Source organism: Rutilus rutilus, assembly GCF_951802725.1.
Source record: "Rutilus rutilus genome assembly, chromosome: 2".
Lineage (NCBI taxonomy): Eukaryota > Metazoa > Chordata > Actinopteri > Cypriniformes > Leuciscidae > Rutilus > Rutilus rutilus.
In genome coordinates, this window is record NC_140210.1 from 39135049 (window position 1) to 39149984 (window position 14936).

Here is a 14936-nt window from a genome sequence, read left to right on the forward strand (position 1 = left end):
AAACAGATCAGTAAAATGTTAGTGCTTCAGCCCTAACACTGCATAGATAACGTTACGCATCACGGACAAGCCTACATTTACCGAAAAAAGGTTTTTCATGACCATTAGCTGTAACATCAATCTGTCAATGAACTAACGTTAACGTATACATCAGTAAACACATAGCGTTCCTATCTCACTACTCTACCCTGCCAGTACATACAAAGATAGATCAACATTATGTTAACCAACCATTCAGAAACGTCCTGTTTTCCGACTCCGGTTCAAATTGATACCTGAGTGTCCTCAGAAACTCCCGCTGCCATTCTTCAAAATATACCCTCAACTGTTGTCAAGGCAACACTCCACGTGTGTTGTTGTGGCAAAACGCCCACAGAACAGAGGGGTGGGGTGAGCAAAGCTCATTATCATTTAAAGACACATGCACTTAAAAGGCGTGCTGAAAACAGAGCTGTTTTTGACCAGGTAAAATGAGTGTTTTCTTACAATACTAATGAGAATTTTTAATTAAAGTATATTACAAACTTTTAATTTAGACCCTAAAGAATCATATTAGCTTGTACAAAAATGGCATTATATGGCCCCTTTAAGCTATATCCACAACATAAACATTAAAACATATATTGTGCAGACAATGAAGAAAATTAGTGTTTGTTGAATTCTTGATAAATGTTTATACTTTTTTCAAAAAGCTTGCAAATTTGGTTAAAGTTTCAAGCTGTTAATTTGACAAACATTTTAGTTATTTTTCATTACCAGGAACTAAAATGGTACTTTTAAAGACTGAAATGGTGTAAAATGGTGTAAAATGGACAAAAGTGAATTAATATGATATATAGACCAAATATTCCTTACTCTGTAAACAATTTATTTTAAGTTTTTTAAGTTTTGAAGAAAGATTATTGGAGTATGTTTTGCAAATAAATGTAAACTTTTTTTTTTTAAAGTGTAATTTTTAACATAATAGTACACCCAAAAATTGGAAATACCATTTAGAGGGATAGTTCACCCAACAATTAATATTTGGTAATCATTACTCTTCAATATGTCGTGACAAACCTATACAACTTTTTTTCTGCTGTGCAACATTTATTTATTTATTTTTTGCACCCCATGCAGCGTTCTTCTAAATAGCTTCTTTTGTGTTCTGAAGAAGAAAGAAAGTGATACAGGTTTTGGAACGACAGGAGGGTGAGTAATGATGATGGTGATTTTCATTTTTTGGTGAACTATCCCTTTAAAGGGCATTTTCAAGTGTTTATAAGATGAGTTGCCTTACAGACGGCTTCATAGGAAGCAATGCCCTTTTGTCCTGCTGGTCTCTTGTCTCCACACACAAAGTCCATTGTGCCAAGACATTGACCTTTCAGCTCTTCCTGTTGTTGTTTATTACCTCAAGCCTTGACAAACACACCAAGAAAGAAGCTCCTGTGTTCTTTGAAGCAGCCAGCGCGGAGTCTGTCTACTGGCTAACCCTCACCCCATGAAAAAACAATTAGGCCACTTCATAAGAATTGATTAGCATGTTAATGAATGGGCTGCACTTTCTCATCACGAGAGGCTACGGCAGGGGGTAATGAGGGGAGAGGTTGCTCTCAGCACAAGCCCCGTCCAGCTGGTTGTTATGCATGCCGAGAGGCGTCATCGATCTCGGAGAAATCTTATTACATGCTCCAGACACTGTCTGCAAATGTTTAGCACTAAACCGAGAGAGGAGGGGAGAAAGTTTCAGAATTTAATTTCGTAAAAAGGAAGTGATGATGTGTAAAGAATGCAGCCGGGGTTTAAATGATGTCCTGCGCTTTTTGAAATTTCATCGGCATTACGCGGTAAATGGGAGCTGCGACGAACGACCTTTAAAAGGACCTCTCGCACTTGGTCCCGGCTCAGTGTTAACCAGTGTTCATTTTGGCAGCCATTTTTGATTTAGTCTTAGTCTTCATCTTCAGACGAAAATGCTTAATGGTCTTAGTCACATTTTAGTCACTTTGTCTTTCATAGTTTTAGTCTAGTTTTAGTTGACGAAAAGTAATTGCATTTTTTTGTCAACTTTTAGTCATTACTTTTAGTCAAACTGCAGTTACTGACATTCATTTTGGTAGCTATTTTATATGTAGTCTTTAGACAAACAATGTCATTATAATTTTTCTCTCTAGCCCAATTCAATTAAGCTTATGAAAAATCAAGGTAACAGGCTGTATTGACATTGCAATTTTTAGCAGTAGCACTTGTGCAATTCTACATATCCCTTTTCCCTAGTTCAGTGGTTCTCCAATTTTTTAGAGTGCCGTACCCCCCTCCTCCTTTTCCATTAAGGGACAATATTTGCACCCTTTAATCGATTTTTCCAGTTCATTTTTTTACCTTTATAAAATAAATAATGCTTTAAATAAAACAATGTTCAATAAATATGCAGTGATGGTGATACTTTTAAAGGGGTGGTTGATTACGATTGCACTCTTTTAACTTTAGTTAGTGTGTAATGTTGCTGTTTGAGCATAAAAAACATCTGCAAAGTTACAATGCTCAAAGTTCAAAGCAAAGTGAGATATTTTCTTTTAAGAAATTGCTTTTTAAGGACTACAACAAATGGCTGGTAGGGACTACACGACATTCCTCCCGGGTTAACCAACCCTAAAATTTACATAAACCCACCCCCAGAACACGATTTATAGATTATCAAGATAGAATATGCTAATGTGAGGTAAAAGGACTTAAAGGGGTGGTTCAGGATTTTCAACATCGGACCTCATTTTCAAGTGAGCCTGTTTGTCATTCATCAGTGGAGACCGTTTTCAAAAAAATTCATCCAGTCCTTACTTTTGGATAGTTCGCTGGTGCTAGGCTAGCGCGAGTCAACGGTAGATGCGTTAGCCTGCCATTAAAAACAGTTTTACCCACTCCACAGTACATCAAAAGCAAATCAATTATAACGCCAGACTACCGATATAAATGTCTGTTGAGAGAATAATGTTAGAAATCAAACTACCCTTTCATCGCATTGCAATAGTTATACTTTGTTCCCTGTGTTTATTAGCACAGTCTACAGCAGCGGCGGAGTGATATTAAGTTACCTAGGCAACCGAGACTACTACTAGCTAGCTAGACGTCCCGACTGTAGTGCGCTTCTTTTCTGTGTTTACTTTTCGGCGCAGTACTAACCGGAGCAAAGTAAAATTCCGCCACTGCTGAGAAACTAGTTCCTGTAAATGTAATGCGATCATTGAGATGCAAGTGTAGTTTGAATTCTAACATTATTCTCTCAACAGACATTTACATCGATAGTCTGGCGTTATATAATTTATTTGCTTTTGGTGTACTGTGGAGTGGGTAAAACTTTTTAATGGCAGGCTAACGCATCTACCGTTGACTCGCGCTAGCCTAGCACCAGCGAACTCCAAAAGTAAGGACTGGATGAATTTTTTTGAAAACGGTCTCCACTGATGAATGACAAACAGGCTCACTTGAAAATGAGGTCCGATGTTGAAAATCCTGAACCACCCCTTCAAGCTGTTGTAGCTCCGCCCTCTGTGCTGGGAGCAGCAGCTCATTTGCATTTAAAGGAACAGACACAAAAACGGTGCGTTTTTGCTCACCCTCAAAAAGTGACAACTTTAACATGCTATATAAAAATATCTGTGGGGTATTTTGAGCTAAAACTTCACATACACACTCTGGGGACATCAGAGATTTATTTTACATCTTGTGAAAAGGGGATTATACCACCCCTTTAAATATTCAATTAAAATCGCCAGTAGGTGGCGGTAAGTCACTGTCTTTATGAGTGAGTCATCGAGTCATTCATTTATTCAGTAATGAAGCAAGTGGCTGTATTTATGAACGGGTCATTAAATCTCACGATTCGTTCAAAGCCACAGATTTGTTCTCGAATCACCGCTGTGTGTTGCAGTTCTGCTGTGGCGTTTCGTTGCAAATTAGAGCAATAAGCCTACTGACAATTACTGTTTTAAATGTAGTAGGCTACATGATCACTTAATGTTAACCTGGCCTTTTGTTTGTTGAACTGTTGTATAAAATCAATGTCACATTTGAAATTGTGTGGATATTCGGGAAACATAGCATTCTTGCTCGTATAATATGATCAACATTAAAAACACTGCTGGATATCAGCCTGCATTTTGTTCGCAGATTTAATCGCACAAACAGCGCAAGCGGCTCGTGACAGAACACAGACCGACTGAATGACACTTTAATTTAAGTAGAAAATCTCAAATGAAGATCGCTGAACTCCAGCTTGTCTGTGTTTTCAGATCAAATCTGGCAACCGGAAGCATGAACGCTCGTAAAAACAGTCTGTAATGTGTTGTTTCCTCCTTTATTCGACAAAAACAAGTGGTTTTGTCTTTTTTCGTCAACGATATTGCATGTGTTGATGTAGTTATCGTTTAATGACGTGGGTGTCGTGTCAGGGAAAAAAAGGTCGTCAGCGAACATTTTTCGTCAGAAAACTTCATCAAGGCTCCAGAATAAGAAAACACCCCCTGAAGTCTCTTAAAACATTTAATTTGTTTTATTTTACAACTTTTTATTTTCACACATCAAATGTCTCATATTTCATCCCAAGCTCCTTGATAACCTAGTATTCTAACTTTAAAAAAAAAAAAAAAAAAATGGAAATGACCACAACCTTTATTTTATAATTGATAGAAATGATTTTCACACAGTAAATAATTGTTTTAATGGTTACTTATTTGTTAAGATTTTTTTTTTTAAATAAGTGACAATTAATATATATTTTTTTATAATGGATTTAAATATTTTTATATAGAAATTTAAAAAAAAGTGTAAAACGTTAAAATCTGTAACTACAGGGATTAAAGTAACAAATAGAAATGGGGAAGGCATGGAAAAAGTGACAGTTTTAATGCTAATTTTATACTGTATATCAAGAATAAAACAAGTTAAAAAAAGATAAGCAAAAATTATACATATCATCACGAGCCTATTGAAGCGTTTGGGACATTAGTAGCGTGTGGGCTCTTGGAGTGAACCTGAGCTGGGTGTTGAACAGGATCTTTGGTCTTTAAGACAACCAGCAGTAGGCTCCTACAGCCTGACTCTGCCTTTCTTGCTTTCTCTTCCTCTCTCTCAGGGGATCAAGGTTAAGACTGGTATCAAATGAAGTGTAAAGCACTCACGCCTATCTACCCTCTGTCTCTTTTTTTAACTTTCCCATCTACTTTTTTTGGTCTGTTTCCTACCTTCTTGGCAGACCTATATGTTTACCCCTCTGCATTTCCCGCAGGCGACCAAAGAAGTGTCAAAGGGTGAGAGACAGAGATGGATTTTGAAGTCAAATGTCTTGATGAACTACTACAGCCTCCCACCAAGGGAAATTTACTGCAACATTTTGAGCTCTTGCACAACTTCTGACAGACATACATACTGACTCCTAGGTCAAAATGCCTGTCTTGTCGAGTTATTAGTGTAAGCACAGCAGGTTATATCTTGCGAATATGCACAGGGGTTGAGGAGGAGGAGGAGGAGGAGGAGGAGGAGGGGGGATCTGCCTAACAGATCTGTCAGCATCTATTACTATGTCATTAATATTAATCCAACAACAAAGAAAAAATGTGACCAATGGTTTGGCTGGATTATATTGTTCATTTTAATAAGCCATTTAAAACCGAACATGAAAACATGATCAAGTCTAAATGAAATAAATGTAATGCTAATTTAAATTACAGGCCTCCTGCTTCTTAAAGTCAAAGAGTGTTGGATGTATATTAATGTATTAAAGCCAAGAGTCACCCTGTGCCAATAATATGCAAATAACTTAAGTCATTTTTTGACTACTTATTAGGGGTTCAAGCGTGCAGCCCGATCGTAACCAAACCAGTGCAGCAAGATTCTCTGGAGTCTGATTGTCAAAAGTTATCAAAAAAAGTTGACATTTTGCTTCATGGTCCCTAAGCGCCGCCGCAACGTTCGAAGTGGGAGGAGACACTTTTACTAAAATGGCTACAACTCGTGAACAGAATGAGATATTTCCTATGTAAGAGCTCATTCTGTGGTCACGTGAAAAAGGACGTGGCGCTATAACAGGAAAAAACATCACAAATGGCTCTGACTACTTCACTGACGTATCTCAAAAAACATGTCCGCCATCGACCAATGAAGTTCGAACAGCTATGAGGTTAACGGAGGGCGATTGGAACAAAACTCGCTGGGCCCGTTTGACTTACGGCCCTGGAGGCCTGTGAGAAATTCGAAAGAAATCGGCCACCGGGGGGCGCCTTCGCGTTTTTCACGTGAGTAAAGGGTTGCGAATCAGACCGCTGCTGTCCGTCGAATCGTTCGTTAAATATTGGAGAATATTTAAAAAAAAAACTTTGGCGAACTAGTTCTAGGTTTTTGGCTCAACCTCGCTAAAACCACGACGGCACAATTCTCGGGACTCTCTAGGTCAATAGTAATCACAGCGTGTACTCGGTCTCACTGTTGAGCGCGCTCGCGGCGTTCGCGGCGTTCGCCACCTCGCTTTTGTCCAGTCCGGCGCCTCATAAACACACACACACCAGAGAAAAAACGTTGCCGCTCCTATGGCTGAGAGAGAGCCTACTCGGATGAAAACCGCTTCAGTGAGCTCAATTATAGTAACGCAGCATTTTATTGACAGTAACGGTAACGGCGTTGTAACGGAGGAAACAGTAATTAGTTTGATTACTCGTTACTGAAAAAAATAACGCCGTTAGTAACGCCGTTTATTTATAACGCCGTTATTCCCATCGCTGTATGTCAGTGGCCACTTTTACAAAAATGGCTATAACTCATGGACAGAAGTAGATATTTTCTATACCACTTTTTAAAGGTCTTGGTCTCGTCTCGGAATGGACCACATTTTTACTCGGTCTCGTCTCGTCTCAGAGGAAGAGGACTCGGGATTTTATTTCAAGACTGGTCAAGACCACAACTGAGGGCATATCACGAAATTATTTGTTAACATCATTACTGTGATTAGACGTTAAACTTCCGACCAAGAGCTTGACTCATGTCTAATTTTAAATGTTATTTGTTTTTACTGATTGTTTTACGGTGGCAATTACCTACCCTGCACACACAGTCCACACACGTGAACGCGGGAGACAGGAGAGCAAGCTGTGCCGCCACCGTGGCTGTCGTCGGGGAGATTTCAGACAAAATCATTACAGGGCTGCCAACTCTCACGCATTCAGCGTGAGACTCATGCAATTGACACTTTTCACACGCTCTCACGCCACACATCCATTTTCTCACGCACAGAAAAATCGCGAAGCAAAGAGGACATTGACACCGACAGACAAGACAGAGCAGGTTACTTATAATATAAAAAAAAAATCAGCTCACAGATTCTGTCTATTCTATTACTAAATTCAAACAATAAATACCGTTTTGCCGCTTGTAAATGTGAGTGACAGATCCCTAGTGCCTCAGTTACAAGCTGCATGTGAACCGATCATCCCTACTAGCTAATAGTAAACTATTAAATGGACTATTTAATAAACTTGAATGGACAATGTTGAAAGATACAGTATAACTTACCGAAATGTATATTCCTCATTCATAATATCGATCAATCAGTGTTTTTCAACCTCGGAAAGAGGTAAAACAGCTGGAGAACACTGTCATAACATTTACCTCAGGAAAGCCGTTTAATGACCATAATAGCACGTTAGTTGGCTTGAAAAAAATAGCTATAGAGAGTATTTTGCTAAATATGTGTAGGCTACTATATTACATATTTATTATATTTTACTTATTATATCATTAAATAAAGTTGTTATAATAAAAAACACATTATATTTAATTCGAGTTATTTTTAACCTTAAATAATACTGAGCTACCAGCTGATAGGGCTCTCTGTATGCTTACAGCATTAGGGGAAATGTTTTTTTTCCTTGAGAAAAATTAACGCCTATCTTGTGTACCTAATATTTATCCAAATAAGTCAATATTGAATCAAATCACAAGAATTTAAAGGGTTAGTTCACCCAAAAATGAAAATTCTGTCAGTAATTACTCACCCTCATGTTGTTCCAACCCCGTAAGACCTTCGTTCATCTTCGGAACACAAATTAAGATATTTTTGATTAAATCTGAGTGCTGTCTCAGTCCTCTATAGGCTTCTAAGACACTATAACTTGCTGGCCCAGAAAATGTATTAAAGAGATCGTTAATATAGTCCAAGTGACTCCAGTGGCTCAATCTTAAATTTATAAAGCGACGAGAATACTTTTTGTGCGCAAAAACAAACAAAAAAAGGGCTGCACGATTTGGGGAAAAAGTCATATTGCGATAATTGAGGTCAATATTGCGATTACGATTGCGATATGCGATATAATAAACAAATGGTTTCATGAGTCAACTTGCTTGGTTCTAAAGGAAAATAAATGCACACACAGATTAGTGATAATCAGCCTAAAGAAAAAAGTTCTTTAGTCAAGAGCAGTGAGTGTTTTTCCCTGTTCCCTTTGTGCTTTGATTAACTTTAGCGACAGATTTTTTTTTTTTTATTGCATTTTAACAAGAACAAAACATAATTTACATACAAGAGTACATATAACCATACATGTCAGGGGTAAAAAAAAGAAATAAAAGAATAATTTTAGCGACAGATATAATTAGTGGCTACTGTGCACTGTCCCTTTAAGACCAGCTGCTGTCAGAGACGCGGATCTCACACGCGCCTCATTCTTTCACGAGTCATCACAACTCTTCATGTTCATCATAAGACTACTCTTATGTTATGAAGACACTCGACAAAAAGACATTTTGGCATAATTGTGTGTGTTATTGTTCGTTCAAGCTCAAAAGAGGACTGTATTCTGTCATGCTGTTTTGTGCGCACGCACGATATTAGCGCGAGTCTTTCTGTCTGTCACAGTCAGGACATTCACAGGCAGCGCGTTCATTTTGGCATACATGTGTGTTGTTCGTTCTACCGCGAAAGAGAACTTGATACTGGCGCGCGTCTATCTGTGTGTGTGTGTGTGTGTGTGTCAGGAGGACATTCACAGGCAGCTCGTTCTTTTATGTCTTATCGCGCATGAATGGTTTAAAAGCATTTGCATTAATAAGTGCGTTAACAGCGCTAATTTGTTTTAATATAAAATCGCAGCATTTTGCGTCATATAATCGCGTAGGCTTGACATCGCGATTGCGATTGCGATACGATTAATCGTGCAGCACTAAAAATAACGACTTTATTCCACTTTTCATTTCCTTCTCTCTGGGCCTCGAGTCTGTGTTGCACGTCACCACGTAGGCTCACTATTGGTTTAATAAATAAATACATTTTCTGGGCCAGCAAGTTATAGTGTCTTAGAAGCCTATGGAGGAGTGATCCAGCTATCAGATTTAATCAAAAATATCTTAATCTGTGTTCCAAAGATGAACGAAGGTCTTACGGGGTTGGAACAACATGTGGGTGAGTAATTACTGACAGAAGTTTCATTTTTGGGTGAACTAACCCTTTAATTGAATTGAAATCGTGAAATTTGTGTCAAGCAATAATAAAAAAACGTAGCTTACCAGAAATGGGTAAACATTGTAACATGTTGTCACTAAACATAATAAAATTCTGTTTAATTACTAAAATGTTTTGACAATCACAATACACTTATTGTGATGCAAGATATATATATATTTTTACATCCCCCCAATCCAAACTGGGCGATAACCAAAAACATAAGTCAAACCACATGTGAGATATTTACAAACTGTAATCAAAATAAAACACAAATACAGGGTTTCCTTCCCCATTGCAGACTAAAGCTGCACTATATGTACCAACATGTAAATGAAAAATATATTTAAAATAATTTGCCTACTACGCAAGACTTAATGCATGGATCTGTATGATACATATTCCACCACCTGTTATTCACATTAATTTAAGACATAGGCCCAATGGACTGTGTCCAGATTAATACCTCATCGAGATTAGCATTTTTACGGAACTTTGAGTTTTAAAATGGCCATTTCATGTGTGTCATGCAGTGTGGGGACTTGCACTGGTCTTGGTCTTGACTCGGTCTCGGCCTGTCTTGGTCTTGGTCTTGACTTGGTCTCGGTTTAGGTGGTCTTGACTAAAACACTAGGCCTTAACAGCAGGCATGAAGGTCTTAAAACACTTGAACCCCGTTAATTGCTGCTTGCAGCTATATTTTATTAATTTTATTACTTGAATAATTACTTCGAGAGATGCATTTTATTTTAAAGTCGGCGTGTCCAACTAGGAACACGCAGGAGATCGTGCATTAAGTGCAAACTTAATGCCTGGGTATTCTTCATTCTACGGCCAAAGGAAGTACAAAGGTTTATTTTGTACTTTGAAAGGTATGCAAGATTATGTTCAATAATAGTTTTTTCTGTGGTATCAAGTGGTATCAAATCGTTAAATTTCACTGTATTGATATCTAATATGCTGTCATCTTGTCAACCATGCACAAAACTACATTGAACTTGGTTGAAACATCATGTGTCGAATGGCGTGAGGAATTAGGCACAAATGGCTTTGTTTGCCAACAAAAGGAATATCAAATCTGACATCCCAATCAGAATCAGACTAAATTAATTGAACCTGTAATAGAGCATATTGCTCTCTCTTGATGTGGGGTCTACACACAAAACAGAACTTACTAAATGAGACAAAAAATGCAGGCAGCAAAAAAGGGAAGGATTTAATATTACTGGTTAAAGTTATTTCCCCTGCCTGTTCTGCCTTGGTTACATCAGCAAAAAACAAAACCTTTTTTAAGAGGCAGAGAAAATGATTACATTTTAATGAATGGCTATAAAAACAAACATGCACTGATGAATTGCACATAATAAAAACAGAGGCATTTATTAGATGAGTAATTAGAGTCCATTTTTATTTCATGTTTTCTTTTGTACTTTAGGCAAAAAATGACAACAAAAGGAAGGAAATTGGAATAGAATACACCATGAAATGTAGTAGGAATACCTGACTACCGTGACCAACCCTGAACTTAAACTCCTGAATGTTTAAAGACACAAAAGAAGCTAGACACAGACAGGCCTCACTGCAGAAGGAGGACGTGCCGTGCTCCTACTGCACACAAAATGAGATGGAAACACAATTGCACTTCTGAACCTCATGCGCTTCACATAAATCAGGGACATATTCGATCGTCCCTATGCAAACCTCTACAAAGAGCATCTATTGTGCGTGTATGTGTAATGTGTACTAATGCTGTGCCAATGTAAACCTGTTTGTCATGTCAGTAAAGCGCATTTGAATCTTGAATTTTAAGGACAGAATGCTAATGGCAGTGTTAAATATGTCAATGAAGCTACTGATGAAAATTGGGTTACACTTTATTTCTGGAAAAGTGGGTATAGTCCATTTTAGACATTCTACTAACTATAAGTAACTTTACAACTACATGTCACCAATGCTCATTAGTTTGTTAGTGTTAGTGTTAGTAGAATAAGTTGACATGTACTTGAAAAGTTATTTATAGTCAGTAGAATGTCTGTTAAAATGTTAGCAGATAGTAAGTCTTCTAATATTCTAATGACTGTTGACATGTAGTTACAAAGTTATATATATATAATTCTATACTCCTGAATTGTTTGCAATTTTGTGTGCCATATGCATCAGACATTCAGCCAAGAGCTGAGACTACTTATAGTTACCGAAGTTTTTAATTCCAAAAAGATTTATAGATTTTGTCAGCAATAATCAATATGAGACTAACATAAATGCATAATTACAATGAACCAATTCTAATAAAGATTTACAACATTTTGCAAACTGAAATGTTTTTGTTGGCTAAAATAAATTTCAACCTAATTGTCGAAATAAAGTTAAATAAACTTGTGTATAAAAATGAACACGATCGCCTTGTTTCCTACAGGTTGATTTAAAGAAGATGAGGCAACAGGCTCAAGAGACGAAACAGTTAATTGAGAAACAGGAGGCAAGCGGACGCACGCTACTGAAGAAAAAAGCAGAGGCTGATGCTGAGAGGATCCATCAGAAAAGGGAGCTCGATCAGGTACAGACAGGTGGAAGGTTTCTGTGAGTCCTTGTGTCTGCATGTCCTTGTGTTCCTTCTTCAATAGAACGTTTAAGCTAAGGATGAAAGAGACTGTAATCTAGGTTCACTCAAAAGTCATTAGATCTGGAGTCTCACTTCTGAGAAAGTCCAGTGGGGCCAGGGCCAACCTCTCTTTAAAAAAATCGAGAGGAAATTGACTCACTGGGGAGGTCTAAATTGGTCTTGGCATTCTGAAACATTTAGAGCTGCTGATCCAAGTCAGCAGTTGAACTTGTTTAACCAGCTGACCAGACAAATAATTCAAATAGTAGGCACTGATGTGATGAATTTGTTTTTTTTTTCATACAGATAGCAACTTCAAATATACATCTTATGACGAACATATTTTCATTGTTTTTAAATGTATTTTTATATTCTTTAGAGGCTTAATATTTCAAATGTCTAGATGGTGTCTGGAAAATGCTGTTAAGAAAAAAATAAAGCCTCATTAAGCTGAAAAAATATAAAAAAGCATTTTCAGACAATCTTTAATTATTATTATTATTTAAAAAAAGCAGTGAAGCAGAATGATGTTTTAAAATATTAATAATATTTTTGAAAAACTTTGATCTTATGTTTATGTATCAAAGTCAGTAGATTTTTATTTTTTTGCCCTTTTCATGACAAGATTAGTTTAAGCTTTCAGATAAATGTGTTCAGTGAAGTACCCCATGAAAACTTAATGTTATTTAGGATTTAACAAATTTAATATTTGTGCTAAATACTGTTTGCTGTGAAAATTTGTTTATTTATATAATTATTTATTGTTAAATAATGATTAATATGTATATGCGCTCATATATACTTATTGTGTAAGGAAAATATGCTATTACTTTTAGTAGCCGCGTTTCCCTTCAGATTGCGCAAATTGATGTTGCGAATTAAAAATACGCCCAATGGAAACGTTTTTACAAAAAAGTTTTTACGCTCACATGAGGTGGTTTTTCAGGCAATTCAAAAAAGGAATATTTCTCAAAACTTTTTCGCATTTACAGGTCACCTGGCGCGTACGTAACAGTCGATCATTCTTTACAGAAGGTGTGGTATGGTTAGACAGAACGAGACAAAGGAATTACGGGAATAGCTACTGGATTCTAAACAACAAATAAATGGCACACTTTATCAAGACCTTGAAGCAGATATCAGGGAGAGACACCCATAAACACCTCATACGTGGCAGCTGCCAAGTATAAGGGACTTTCCTTGCCATTAATGCTTGGATAACAGACCTACGTCTCCTTTCTATTAAAAATAATGGCTAGTGAGCGGCTGCGATATACATAAACCTATCAATATCCGTTGCTAAATCATAAAGTGAATGTAATGTTAACATCTGCTGCTGTACATTGCTGATATTGGTTCTTTGGTAAAGGTTAGCCAATTCAAAAGGCATTCTGTCCAAATTGCCTCTGCTGACACCAGCTTCCACATTCCTCTCGCTATCCACGCTCATATTCTTAAATCTTCATCGTCTGTACATCCCTGATCTCTCTAAACCAAATTGAATACTGTATGTCATGCAACATATACCATACAATACACATATAGCTGTTCGCCAGAAATTAAATATCCCATTTTAATAATATCCTTTCAGTATATATGGTGTGAACAGTTACGCAAAAATTATGTTACATTTATTTATTGCACATGGCCTTCCATAATTTTTTTTCCCCCCTGACTTTTTATTAAAACCACTGAAGAAACATCTACAAGCAAACGACCCTAAAACTTCTTTATAAGACATTTTCCCAAACCTTCACCACCATTTGTAATGTTGCATGACGTTTTTGGCTATTATCCTGAAAAGACTAGCACTGCTGAGTCATCAAATCTTTGCAGAAAACACAAACACAGGCCTGCCTTTTATTTATATAATATATCATTCTCAACTTGCCTCAGTCAGAGGTGAAAGTAGGTTTTGATGGTTTTCTCGCAGAATCTTGTACACTCTTGAAAATAAAGGTTCTTTATTGCCATCTATGATTCTATGAAGAACCTTGAACCATACAAAGATGCCTCATCAGCGGCTGTTTCTATGGGCCGAGATACGTTAGCCATCCGGTCAGAGTTGGTCTGTGAACACTGGAGAGGAAATTCACTGTGCGTCTGCAAACGTAGTTAGATGCATGCATGCTTATCTATAACTGCAATAGACTTCAGCAGATGATTTTGCTATACTAACACAATACAACAAGACGAAGGCGTTAGCAAATTCAACATTAAAAGGTTATTGGTAACACTTTACAATAAGGTTCATTAATTAACATTAGTTAACTACCTTAGTTAACATGAACTAAGAATGAATAGTACTTCTACAGCCTTTATTAATCTCAGTTAATATTAATTTCAACATTTACTCATACATTATTCAAATCAAAGATTGTATTTGTTAACATTATAGTTAATGTACTGTGAGCTAACATGAACAAACAATGAACAGCTGTATGTTTATTAACTAAAAGATTAACTTCTATAGTAACAAATGTATTGCTCATTGTTAGTTAATGTTAGTTAATACATTAACTAATGTTAACTAATGAACCTTATTGTAAAGTGTTTACCAGGTTGAAAAACCTGTAATATTAAGTTAATAAATACAAAAACCCAAACTACCACATTCTCACCTGTAAAAGGTAATCCCATTTCTTCTGGAATATAAATGACGGAGGTTTCTCAACCAGAAGCTATGCAATGTTATGTCATCATTGATTCTTACTTGAGTGACGACAAGTTAACCGTTCCAAGATGGCGGGCACCGACGTGTCTAATGTGGCATCTACGTATACACATCTATGCCTTTAAAATCCATCAAACCTTTTCATCGCACAAAAGGTTCTTTATAGTGAACTTCACAGTATGTCTTTATAATGA

General features: G+C 36.9%; 1 protein-coding gene across 1 annotated transcript in view; it reads left to right on the forward strand.

Annotated features, from left to right (window-relative positions):
- Positions 1-14936, forward strand: part of cfap58 (cilia and flagella associated protein 58) — a 151844-nt gene that overhangs the window by 61864 nt on the left and 75044 nt on the right. The window contains exon 12 of the mRNA XM_084402206.1: positions 11883-12023. Within this exon, the coding sequence (XP_084258332.1) occupies positions 11883-12023 (141 nt within the window). The remainder of the gene's footprint in view (positions 1-11882; positions 12024-14936) is intronic.